A 14,196-nucleotide genomic window follows, 5' to 3' on the forward strand; every position below is an offset into this window, starting at 1 on the left:
AGTTTATGATAGATGCTAATGATGATTAGTACTCAGCATTTTGGAAATGGGACGATTGGTTTCTTATAAGTTAATTGTGTGTGACTCAGTCCCAATGGGCATTTTCCCCCCATTGGGGATGTACTCCCGATGGCAATTTACGAGCATCGGGAGGTATCGGGAACAGGTTATCCGGGGGAATGTTCGTGAGCGTTGGGAGGCCTCAGAAAACCTGTGAAAATTCCCCCGACTTCTTGTTGAAAAGACAACTTCCAAGAGCACCAGAAAAACTCCAGGGATGCTTCCCCAGAGTTCCCATGAACTATTTTCCATGGGAATCCCCGTAGCATCTGTGAGTGTCTCAACAGAGTATAAAGGGACCTTCGGGATGAATGAATCTTTGACGAATGTTCGGCGACCTTTCGGTGACACATTACCGATCTCGGGATTGCTTCCCTGAATATCCGCTGAAATTTCAGTGGCGATTCTTCCCATCGTTCGAATTGGATGGATTTTCCATTCGTGCGCATTTCAGACATTTCTCATGGGACTGCTCTAACGCCCCAAGGTCATGATGAAAGTCATCTTCGATGCCACCTTCCTCCAGCCTTCTGATGTGTTGGGCATTACAATAACTTCGAATTCTCCCCGGTACTCTTCAATGATTGCCTTGTAAACCCCCCTTTGTTCATGTAACTCTTCATTTATGGAGGAAATAAAGATATGAATGAATGAATGAATCTCACAGCCAACTTCAATCCTGGGAAATGCGACTTTTTGAAATTTCTAGTTGCCTTGTCAATTTTGGACCGAGACGGTCAGCAAGGCCAAGGACCATTGCTGGAAGTATTCTCATCAAACCATCGAAGCCTCTCATTGATTCTCACTGCATTCAAGTTACTCCATGCACCATCACATTGTCATGATCTCCATAAAAAAAAAACCTCTCCTCTGTATCCATTGTTTCACCCAGTGACGTCTCATTTGTAATTCTCTTCCGCGTAACAACAACACAGATTACTCCTGTTGTCTTTGTAGCTCTGCCACAATGAGATGTAACCTTCCATCCAGAAGGAGTCCTGTCCAGCATTCAACTGCCAGTGGGAGAGTGATGACGTGACCAAATATACCCTCAACAATCCTTCCCCGAGGCACCCCGAGATGTTCGTCAGTGCTCGACGATACATCACCTAATTAACAGGGGATATTCCTCAGATAATTTTTCAAATGCAAGAGAAATTTTGAGTTACCTTTGTCAATTACCAGAGAAGGTCCCCAGAGCTTTCCAGAACATCGGGCGCCATCCCAAATAATTAACAGAAGCTTTCGTGACCATAAGTAAGTGGCATTTCTCATGGGGGCTGCTCCGGTTAGTATGTAATGTGACCTGGTGACTGGTTCGTTGTCAGTATAATGTAAAAGGCTGGGGTGTATGCTTCAGTGAGATAGCACTATAAAGTCAGGATTGCTAATTTAGCTCTTCTCGAGACAGTAAAAAGGAACTAAACAAAAAAAACAACAAAAAAGTCATGCATCTTGTTTAACTTAAATCGCGCTTCCAGTATTTATATTGGGTATAATTAAGAACTTGGGGACGGGGGAATATCGGTACCATTACGTAATACATGTGCGAGGGTTTGTGTAGCATGTGTTCAAAAGATTTACAGCCATAAGACAGCGGCGAAGCCCAAGAATGAAATAATGAACAAAACACATTTGTCAAAATTATACATTATATTTATTGGTGTAAAACACAGTAACAAAAAAAGTTGATTTATCATAAATAGTTCTTGTTATTGGAGGTATATATATATACACTTGAGTTTAATATCAACCATCATTTCCTCATATCATATCGCCAGGTACCGTATCTAAGTTAAACTTAATTTACTGGGTATGAAATATTGCGTCTCCCGCTACCAAATGCACCCTCTGAATTAACAAAAGGAAATATCTGTTCAAGTTCTCAAGCTCAATAGCCCCTGTCAAGCTAATTATAGGTTTATATTGCAATACACAATATCTGTAACTTTAAAATGGCACTGTCTCTTCCAGGGACGTACATATACATGCATGTTATGTTTGGTTTTTTTTTCAAATTACAAATACATCCGGTAATGTAGGTATTTCTAAATAATAAAGTAAATAAAAAAAAATCTCTTTTTTTTTTCAAATATTTTCAGAATTTCACATCTACACAAGCCATAATGGTACTGATACATATACATATTACATATATATATGTACATGTTAATGGACTATGGCTTGGGAAATTGGGCAAAGATTCTGTGGCTACAAATTGAAAATTAATATTGTGTAAAAATGCTCTTGTATGAATAATACAAACTTAAGGCTATCTCAAGGATTGATGAAATGCCTATAGCTAACCAAGCAATATAAAAGGTGATAGCACTTGTCAATATAATATCAATACTTTACGTGGAAATGAAGATATTAAATGGAATGATTCATGCAAACCAAAAGGAGTCACTCAATATACAATGTACTTTCACACTTAATTAACAACATCTACATGTGTAGCACTTTTCTGGAAGTTTTACCTTTAAATATCTGTATTACTCAATTCAGCCAAAAATGAAACCAAATATAATGCCCAAAGTCACATTTTCCTCTATGAAGTTCTCAAATTGTTGTTTCTGTTATTTTTGTTAACCAAAGAAAGTGAGTTGTACATGTATCCAAATAAGGCAACTGTCATGGTTCCAACAAAAGAATAGAACATTGGCCACACAGACCTGGTAAATATTGACTGAGGGCAAGTCGGAGGTCAATACTTTAGATTTTACCAGGTCAGTATTACACTATATTAACCAAATCAAAGTTCCTTGATTTTTATGTTAGATATGCAATTTGTTTGCAAAAGGGTGGAATTTTATTAAAGTTATCTTGATAATTAGAACTTTACAGGAATTGTGATGTCACAATGATTATGATGTCATCAATGCAATATCGAGTCAGTGTTTCTAAAATTAGAAACATCAGGTTAATATCTTAAAATACTAATCCCCATGTCACGATGATTTAGCCAATGTAAATTGAGGAAAATTAGAATATGTCTAATATTATCTAGCATCTAACTTACTTATTAAATTACCGGTATGTTAATTATTATGCAATTATTATATAAACACAAAGCCTAAAATGATCCGCGTGGAAAGGATTTGAACTTTTGTCAACCAATGTAACCTCTTCATATTTTTGCTAATTTTCATAGCATGAATAAGCAATCCTATGATAACATTTGTAATTAGTATCAATTTAGAATTATTTCACAGAAAGAAAAAAAATGAAACTGATATTGGTCAATGTGTACTAATTATTAAACAAACTCATGCACAAGTACACTGCCGTACAAAACAGCGAGAAGAATATTGAGGACATTTAGTTTAATCATTCACTCATTCCCTTTCATTATACTATCTATAATCACTCTCCCTCACAGTGTCATCAGTAAATCATAATTATAATTTATATTACAGAGTAACCTGTTTAATTGACCATTCTAGCATGTTCTACATGTCATAGATGGGTCTATAAAGGTCCCCTGGTGCCTATTACCTTCCACAACACCAGGAAATATCTATTTACTTAATATCTAGATTTCTTATCTACCAATTTTGAAAGATTTGTATGTTGGGGTTTTTTTTTAAACAAAAAAGTACTTTTGGACTGATGAAAAAAATCTTCAGGGAATGTGTAATGGAAATTATTTAAGATAAAAAATAGTTTTTTTTTATCACTTAAGGGAGCATGATACACCTAAAGAAGTCGTAATTAAACAGGTTTAAATGTTCACATAAATATCACAGAGACTTGAATTACAGCTGTTCCTGACAAAAGATGATATCATGTGTTCAGCCAGAATACCTATTATAACAGTCAACACACTAATTATGAAAGGGTTTGTTCTCTATAAACCTCTGGATCATGTCATAGCCTCGCTCTGGCTGATCATACGGCAGGATGTGACCTGCCCCCCGGACAATCACCTGCGAACAGACAACAATACAGGTATTATATACACAGGTGAATTTTTTTCTGACTTTGGTTAAGCTGTCTATCTAAAGTCTATATAAAGAATAATTAACAGTATTGACAAGCTGGCATTAAGAAGGAGCACTCATATTGATTTAAAAGTACATTTTTCTAAAGTTTACACAGGTGCATGATGCATGTCTACAGACAAAACACGATGGATAGGTTATCCTTACCCTTCCCGTCAGATTACCTAATAATAACCACGCTAAAGTTTACCACAATCCTTTTCAGTCCTATACATGTACCTGGAGTTTACCACAATCCCCTATACTTACCTTACCTACCTGGCCCCGGTTTCATCAAAGTTCAGTAATATAAGGAACTTCCTTAAATTATAGTTTTCCATAGAAAAGCATTGTTGGAATTAATGAAAATATCTTAAATAAGAACTTTTCTTAAATTCTGACATGCTTTCTATTAGAAAATTTAAGTTAAGAAATATTTATTAAACAATTTTACCAAAATACCTTTCAGCCATATAACTAGCTGGTTGAATCTTCCCACAATTCCTTTCAGCCACATACTTAGCTGGTTTCCCATAATCCCCTATACCTAGCTACCTGGTTAATATTTCCCACAATTCCCTATACCTACCTGGTTGATATTTCCCACAATCCCCTATACCTACCTGGTTTATATTTCCCACAATCCCATATACCTACCTGGTTGATATTTCCCACAATCCCCTATACCTGGTTGATATTTCCCACAATCCCCTATACCTGCCTGGTTGATATTTCCCATAATCCCCTGTACCTACCTTATTGATATTTCCCACAATCCCCTATACCTACCTGGTAGAAATTTCCCACATTCCTGACATATCCCGCCACCTCCACATCTGTGGGGTTGACTTTCCAGATCAATCGCTCAGCCTCCGTATACTTCTTCAGTCCTGACCAGTTGGTGCTAAGTAGGAAGGCTTCGGTCAGAGGAACGGCGATGATGATGTCCAGCTGACCGTTATAGATCATCACCTTAAAAAGACATGTGACAGCTACAGGTACTAACCTTGTCTGATTTAATCAAATTGGAGCTATCTGCAAAAATTTAGCCAGTGTAAAAAAAATGACAAAATGTTTGAAAAAATTCCTATCAAATTATACATCATTTCTATTTTACCTATCAAGTAATGTCAGCATCTTATCATTATCAATGATTACATGACATGCTCTTCAATACTTCTTCAACAAGAAACTTAAACTGAGAAACATTAAATCTAAAACGGGTCAAAATTTGATAAAAATAAATAAAATCAGACAGCAAAATATTTAAGTTTTACCCCAAAAGATCTTTCATGCAAAATATCAGCATCCAATATCTATCAAGGTGTAAGACAGAACTTCAGGTGTAAGACAAATCTACGAACACTTAAAGGTGACCAACCACTCAAATGATGTCACAACCTTTCTGGTTCAAGAAAAATAACTCATGCTAGCTTTTCTCAGACTTTTTGAATATTATGTTCGAATTTTGTTGTTTTTTTGAGGTTTTCTGAGTTTCAAACATAAACTATTTTAAACAAGTGATTTTTTAATAAATAAATAACTTAGATTCACAAAAAAATTGTGATGGTGAAATATGGTTTTTGTCTCCTTTAAAGGTAACAATAATGGGAAAGGTTCCATACACACCTTGTAGTTGTCCAGGAGAGTCTCTATCCAGGGTTTGACAGTGTCCATTACATCGTTCATTAGATGCATCTCCACAGCTCTTCCATCATTGTAGGTTAAGTTTCCTACGTGAATGGCTCGACGAACCTCAGGTTTAGCCAGATAATTTCCATAATAGTTAAAATCGTCTGGCGCCTACAATAAAATAACACCACTGTATGTATAGTTGCTGGATTTAGCAGAGCTTATCTTTCTCAGTTATGGCCGAACAGGCCAGTGATGTCATCAAAAAGCATTAAAACACACTTCAATGACATTCGTTTAAAGTCACCATAACTAAGTATGATTAAAACGCCCATTTTTCGTAGGATCAACAAGATGTCAATCTTAACATATTTTATTGACTTGCTATAGTCCACTTAGTTTAAACAAAGTGATGAAATACCTGAGTCAGCATGAAGTTATAGTAGTTGGTTGTCAAGGTTACGTTGTAGAAGTATGGTTTGTATGGTGTGAGGTCCCCGTTCAACAGTACATCAAATATCTGTAATGTTATAGAATCATTACCTTAATTTGTAAACATGGTGAATATTTCTTAAAAACAAAAAATCAAAAATTCATAAGAAATATTTAAAAAAAAAATTTTGATTTTCAAAAAATTATTTTGGGCAGATTCCAGTTTTTCTTGTTATAATATACAGTACTTTTAAATTATAATTCCACAATAATTCCACAATAAGTAATGATGAGATTTAACAGACTGTTCCTCCTTATACTGACTATGATCCTTAATAATTTAAAAAGATATTGATACATGTTTCTATCATCAACTCTGGAAGTATTTTCTTTATTGAAGAAGTTGCTTAAATATTTGAGATGAAAAAAATTTAATTACCTTAAATGCATCACTAAACTGCTTGTTTTTGATGAACTGAACAGCCTTCTCGGTTTCTGCAGCAAAATAGTCCCTCTGTTTCTCATCCAGCATTCCAATACTGTACATGAACCCAGCGTATTGATTCATCATCTGTCACGGTGAAAATCTGGTTTTTACTTAAACATTATTTATTTTACCAACAATTGCAAAACGTGTTACACCAGCTTATGTTTGCCCAGATAGAAGTGTACATGTGGGGGCTTACTGTGGGAGGAAATTAGACAGATTACCTAGAGAAAATCAATGTGATCAAACAGCTAGGTAAACCCTCCCATACCTCTTTATGTTCATTCGAAGAATTGAACCCAAGGCCAGTACATTGCTTTGGTGCGAGGGAGTTACCACTGTGTCACCTGACCATCTTTCACTCTTAACTTGCAGTAAATAACTGAAGTCTTCATACTTTATCTTTTAGTAAAATATATTATCATTAAACTGTTCTCTTTTAGCTTCAAATTGATTAATAGAATCTTTCCCTACCTTGAGGGTGTGACAGAGAAATCTCAACCTGAGGAGGAGATTCTTGAATGTCCAACCCGAGGCTTGCCGAGGGTTTGGACATTCAAGAATATCCCCTGAAGGTTGAGATTTCTTTGTTACACCCTCAAGGTAGGGAATGAATATTTTTCTCCCACCTCTTTTCTTTATGTGTTTTCCCATCGGCGATCTCCGTCTGTTTGTAAACTAGAAACATGGGCGTATGAATATAAAAAATAGGACGAAAAGTGCCAACAATTTTGCCCTTCCTACCATTTCCACCAACCGTAACAGTGTCACCTGTTTGAAACATCTCCGAGATCGCTTTGTAGACCTGTATTATTGTGTACACATTTTGTTTATTGACGTAGCAGACGACGTAATGTAAACAAAAAAAGTAGTTCCGGTAGTACTTCCGGTGAAGAAAGTGAGCACGTGCAATCTGTCACACCCTAGGGTATGACAGATTGCACGCGTTAAAAAAGACTGAGAAATCTTGTACACTCAAAACGGGAGACAAATCAGTGAAAGGTGGGAGAAAAAACTATCTATACAGTATGTACATTCTTTGGTTCTCAAACAGTATTTTCAGAAATCTGCCACCAAATCAGAATTTGAAAAATTTATAAACCACGAGGAGAAAACCTGTATATAAACAAATCATAATGTTTAACATTCTGCTTGCTTTAATAACTACAAAATAATTAATGTACATGTACGATAATGTAGCTACCTGAGAGATTGTATATTTTTAGTCAGTGTTAACAGGACAGGGTAAGTTTATTCTTTTCCTAATCACATAACATAATATAAAAACTTCTGTCATAATGTGGCCAATATCTATTTACCGATTCTGGATCACACAGACCGTCGCCAATGGCCATTCCCTTGAAGTTTATCTTGAGCTTTGCTGTTGGATTTTCCATGTGGATTTTATAGGAAATAGCAGGAACATATTTACCAGCATAAGACTGAAAATAGATAAATAACAATATCATAAGAATAACAACACAAAAATGTTTGTGAAGTTTGAATTCTTAAATTCTTAAACTTTGTTTTTTACACTCTGTAATCATTTCTAATAATCAACCTAAAAGCAGTCACAATAGATAAGACAACATGTCATTATGGTCTATAATGATATGTGGTCTATAAAGACAGTTTGTTTATATAGATAGGAATTTCTTATAGACAGGTAACCTTTATAGGCATGCCACCTGAATAGATACATGGTATGTATTGACAGGTAGTTTATAGACATGTGGTCTGTATATACAGGTAACCTTTATAGACAGGTGATCTTTAGAGACAGGTGGTCTGTATATACAGGTAACCTTTATAGACAGGTGATCTTTATAGACATGTGGTCTATATAGACAGGTAATCTATATAGACATGTGGTCTGTATATACAGGTAACCTTTATAGACAGGTGATCTTTATAGACATGTGGTCTATATAGACAGGTGGTCTGTATAGATAGATACATTTAGTGTTCTTTATAGGAAGGGAGAAATGCAATAACGTAATCAGGGGTGACGGTTTTTACTGATAAAATTAAAAGAAACATGTAAACCTACCTCTCCAGTAGCATAGAAGTCATTCTTCTGGAACTGATAGTAAATCTGGAAAAATTGCTGCAAGAAACTGGAAAACAAAGTAAATGTCAACTATTAAATAGTGATGTCAATACCTCACCTATCTAAAAATTAAACATTTCCTTCAACGAGTTTGTCGGCTACATTTCAATCAGTAATGGGTTATGAAACACACATAAACTGCTACCTCCTATGAAAAAGATTTCCAATCGAATGTCAGACCTACATTTGAGTACAGATTTGTAGGAGTTATCCCCCTTGTGAACACTGATACATACATGTATATATATACATGTATATATATGCTAATGTAGTCAGGATCCACGTTGGTCTGTGCAGCAGGAAAATGACAGAAAAACGTGATGAAATTTAAAGGGGAGATAACTCCACTTCATGTATAACGATAATGTGTAGTAATTTTTTTCTCATGTTACAGTAATGTTTTATTCTTCAATAATCTAATATTTATAGCAATCTATCACTGCAAGAAGTGTTATATGATTTCATAAATGATAAGACAGTTTGTTTGAAAAACATTATCAAAACCTTTCCATATCTTGGTAAAATAATAATGCCATAAAAATAAAAATCTTACTTGTAGCTAAAATATCTCAACTAAAATTGGATTGTGATTGTAACCACTAAATATTTACAGAAACTTCTGGCATTTTTCTTCCAAAAATCAAGGATATCAAGAAAATTCACATGGAAAGGCATAGTAATTTTTTGGCAACAAAGCATATGGCGGCAATAATATCACTCATGTCAATTTTAATGACAATCAGTTCATTATTTCCTGACCGTGTTGTATCCCCTTAAGACAATACTTACCTGTATAAGTCGTATCCTCTTAAGACAATACTTACCTGTATAAGTCATTGGCCACATCTACCTCATTTCTGGCATACCCAGCGTCAGCTCCTGTGAAACTGAAGCCGGTTCCCACTGGATTGTCCACATACAACATGGAATATTTCCTGTTCCATGTTATTTTTTTCTCCGTCACTTGAAGACAAAAGATAATTAAAAGTTCAAGCAATTATAATAAAACAGAAAAAAGTAACATCACATATTAGATATCTGAAGAAAAAATCTCACTTGAAATAGGAGTGATTTACAGTAATTTATGCTTCTGTCTTTACATATACTTACAGTTCAATGATTTATCAACCGTAAGTGGTCCATTCTCCACAAACAGTCCAAACAATGATGATCCCCCAGGACCTCCTTGTAACCATAGCAACACAGGGGCATTCAGGGGGTCCTCCTAAATAACAATATTATATACTGTATAACTATAGCAACACAGGGGCATTCAGGGGGTCCTCCTAAATAACAATAGTATATACTGTATAACTATAGCAACACAGGGCCATTCAGGGGATCCTCCTTAATAGCAAAATTATACACTGTATAACTATAGCACCGCTAGGGGTCCTCCTTAATAACAATATCATACACAATGTATACTGTATAACCATAGCAACACAGGGGCATTCAGAGTGTCCTCCTTAATAGCAAAATTATACACTGTATAACTATAGCACCGCTAGGGGTCCTCCTTAATAGCAAAATTATACACTGTATAACTATAGCACCGCTAGGGGTCCTCCTTAATAACAATATCATTCACAATATATTCTGTTTGACCACATCAATATCACCAAGGGGGCATATTCAGGAGGTGCTTCTAATTTACAGAATACATGTATGAATATCAATTACAGTAGACTGGGATTTAAGATTTACAAAACTTGCCTGAGCAGGGAAGAACCAGAAGAACATGTTACTCTTCGTTGTTTTATTAACTGTGATGAATCCAGAGTAACTCTTAAGAGTGGTGCCCTCGAGTGGACCGACCAGGCTCAACTTCTGAGCTGCAACAAGAGCAAAGATACATATATCTGGTCTACCACCAAAGACCAGTGTAGCAGGACTACATACTGACCATCACAATGACCAGTCTCGTTAGTTACAATGTACATACATATGTATTTGATGATGTGTTAAAACCCCCTCTCATAGAACATAGTTGCAGAAAAGGTTATTCTCAAATTTCAAGATTTATTTCTCTTTTTGATAGCATATAGTTGCAGAACAATTTCATTAATATTCATTTTTAAATTTCAAGAATTTATCTTTTTTTTTATAGAGGGTAATTGTGCAAAGTAAAGTTCCTCAGGTTCAGAAAATACACCGATATATATGTAACAGAAGAAGGTAGCGAGATCACTGACCGAGTATGTTTATAGAGTTCAGAGTAATTAGTTTTATGTCAACCTGACCAATACTCTTATTGATATATACACATGGTCCATATAAGATACGTTTATATAATATATAATATTATCTGATATATAATATACATTATATATATTATTACATTATTACATAAATGTGTCAATATCTCCCTGTACCTGATGATGATCCTTACCTGTGTTTGTTTCTCCGCGTTCCAAGTACGGAGTTAGAAATAACGGTTCTCCAGGATCGACTGCATTCCTTTCCATGTGTGGATAACGTTGGGGAAACATACCTCGAAGTCCTGACTGATGTGATTTACTGACCAAACTGATCAACAAAATCACCATGCTGGACTTCAGTATAACAGCCATATTTATAAAGGTAATTAGAATTTCTGGAAAAAACAAATCAGAATTTATTTTTTTTTTAGATATTTTAAGTTTTTAGTTAAAAATTCAAATGTGTAAAATTCCAAAATATTTTGGAATATTGGATGAGGAGGAATCTACAAAGACAAATTGTATTATCTGATTAATATCCATGGAGTGCTTATAATTACTGATAAATAAATTCAGATTGTGATAACAAACTCCAAACGTCAAAATCTAAGACATATGTAGCTGTCAGTGGCCGTTTTTTTCTTTATCAGTATAAAGATGGAAGATACATATATGCACAATTTGGGATCATTTGAAATTTAATATTTGATAAAGATCTATTACTTTCTGAGGTAAAAACTGAAACAACTGTCAAAAATGAAGATGTCTTGTTGTCTTGTTGCTGTTAATTCAGTTTCAAAATAGAACATGAACAAACAAATATAAGATCCATGGAGAACATAAATGCTCTTCAAATAATTTTAAAAAGATCTGAAATGTCTCAAGAAATTGCTCATATAGCAATTAATGGGTGGATACAGCATGCAGATGGCCCAAGCAGTAGATCATGAAATAAATAGAGGTTACACAACGAGTGGTTGGTGGATATGGAATTTATTTCACACGAGTAAGTTATTTTTTAAAAGTTACAAAAGACACAAGCTTTAGCGAGTGTTTTTTGCAACTTTTACAAAATAACTTACGAGCATGAAATAAATTCCATATCCAACAATTTCGAGTCGTGTGACCTGTTTCTACCACAATAATATCGGCTTGAATCAAAGGGAAACGTGGCCAAGTATAATATTTCGCGTATGCAAATAAAGTGTACCGGTGACGTCCGGGACCCGGTGATGTGACGTCATTAGATTATTGATGACGTCAATAACAATTGCAGCTTGGGTCAAAGTTCACCGTGTTAGCCAATCGAAATGCGTACAGAGTTTATACCATGTGTGGTATAAACAGATTGTTAATCAACAGCTGTAATGATTAACTGATGGTCTGAGAGTTGAATAACACAGGGTATTGTGGTAGAAACAGGTGTTCAGCACGCTCATTAGTCAAAGATTGATAATGACACCATGTTACACCTGGTTATTTTTATATTACTTGTTGTGCTATGTATGTTGATCGTTTTCCACATTGTGTTTTGATGTTTGTGTCTGTGTACGGTACTCGTTCTGTGATTATTGCGTTGTGCGTATCCTACGTTGTGTGTAATGTAGTCTTGTAGGTGTTATTCGTGAGTGTCTGGAGAGTATGTTCGTGTGACGTATGTACATTAGGTGTAAAAGGAAGAGAGTAGTGTGCCTCCACCAGGGATCGAACCAGCCACCCTCGGCTTACTGGTCCGCGGCTCTACCGACTGAGAGGGAAATTCCCCCCCAGCGCGAAGCTAGAAGACTACTGTATCACTATGTACAATTAAAACCTGCCACATAGGTGCGAAACAGGTTTGACCACTGACAGACAACACAGGACATGCTCATTGGGTTTTTCTCTTTCTTTTTTGCTATTGTACTTTTGCCGCCGTTTGGTAGATCTACTTTGACCATCAAGCAATTTTGCATGCACCTTTGAATGAACTGTGATTTAAATAGTCCATAGAGCCCTTGCATGAATTCCAAACCTATACTGTCCTTATATATGTAATAGGAAGGAAAAATGAAAAATACCCTGCTCTACTCCTATACATATAAGGTCTTAATCCACCTGATTACATTGATGGATATTACATGACAGCCTGTCAAATGTTTCCTATCGTGTTAACCTCTAATATCATTGGAGTAACCACAGGTGCCTGACTCGTTTTATAAAATAATAACATATAGAGTACATATAAATGAGATTTATATGTACTCTATATGTTATTATTTTATAAAACGAGTCAGGCACCTGTGGAGTAACGTTAACCCTGCATGCATAGGCTTCGAACTAGCCACCTTTCGCTCTCATTGCAAATATCCTTTCACTAGGCTAAAGGGAAATTCCCTCTAGTTTGAGCTAGGGGATCTTATTCTCTCTACTTTTACGTAATCATGATTTATGGATAGTGGATTGGGAATTTGTGTGAAGTCCCTGTGAAACCGACCAGATCAGTACCAAAGAGAAGTCAGGTCCTACATTTTGACCATTCCCTCTAGATCTGAATCAAGTATTTAGTATTTATCACAGCCTAATCGTACATTTAAAAAGCGCTTTATAATCGATTCCAATGTTGTATCGGTGCATAAATAGACATTGAATGATGTTACAAATTAAAATTAGACAATTCCATTACTTTAGTTCCTGACCCCAAGTACCTGTGACATGAACGTACTTCTGGGCACGAACGTCCGAGTGCCCATGTAAATGCCACTTTCTATGTATTATATTAAGAATCTATCGAACCGAGATGATACACTTTTCATTGTTAGTAGACTGCATACATACCATTCAACGACAACAGCAACGGAGGCGAAACTAAACCACATGACTTACATGTGACTATATAGGTATGATACTAATTACAGCGGGTGAGGAAAAAAAACCGGAATGCACTCAGGCGTGAAGAGATTTTTCATAATATTTTGTATTTATTAGGTCATATCTCCGTTATTACTGAATGGATTTTTGTTCGGACACCAGCAGTAAAAGGGTTGATTTATCCACTTTAAAATGGTATAAGTTATATTTAACAGTATCAAAAATTGGAAGTGAAAGTGGTGGCCGGAATGAACCCATATGGAATAAAAATGTCGATATTTACAACTGTTTTCGTTATAATAAATACCCATATCTCAAATAATACTGAACAGATTTTTGTTTGGGAACCATCAACAAACGAAGAATGTATTACCCTTTCACATGGTATAAACTGTTTGAATACATGTTCGATATTAATCGCAAGAGTGGTGGCCGGAATGAATT

The 14,196-nt window shown here is 35.5% G+C and overlaps 1 protein-coding gene across 1 annotated transcript; it reads right to left on the reverse strand.

The window, feature by feature from the left end:
- Positions 1 to 1,698: 1,698 nt before the first annotated feature.
- Positions 1,699 to 13,799, reverse strand: LOC117343515 (probable serine carboxypeptidase CPVL). The gene is made up of 12 exons (XM_033905894.1): positions 13,720 to 13,799; positions 11,097 to 11,300; positions 10,421 to 10,539; positions 9,815 to 9,929; positions 9,529 to 9,667; positions 8,645 to 8,711; positions 7,914 to 8,036; positions 6,547 to 6,678; positions 6,097 to 6,195; positions 5,673 to 5,846; positions 4,833 to 5,015; positions 1,699 to 3,989 (listed from the first exon to the last, which is right to left on the reverse strand). Exons 2-12 carry the CDS (start codon positions 11,275 to 11,277, stop codon positions 3,888 to 3,890), a joined length of 1,434 nt encoding a protein of 477 aa, XP_033761785.1. The 5' UTR covers positions 11,278 to 11,300; positions 13,720 to 13,799; the 3' UTR covers positions 1,699 to 3,887.
- Between the last annotated feature and the right edge of the window lie 397 nt (positions 13,800 to 14,196).

Source organism: Pecten maximus, chromosome 15 (assembly GCF_902652985.1).
Source record: "Pecten maximus chromosome 15, xPecMax1.1, whole genome shotgun sequence".
In the NCBI taxonomy this organism is placed as follows: domain Eukaryota; kingdom Metazoa; phylum Mollusca; class Bivalvia; order Pectinida; family Pectinidae; genus Pecten; species Pecten maximus.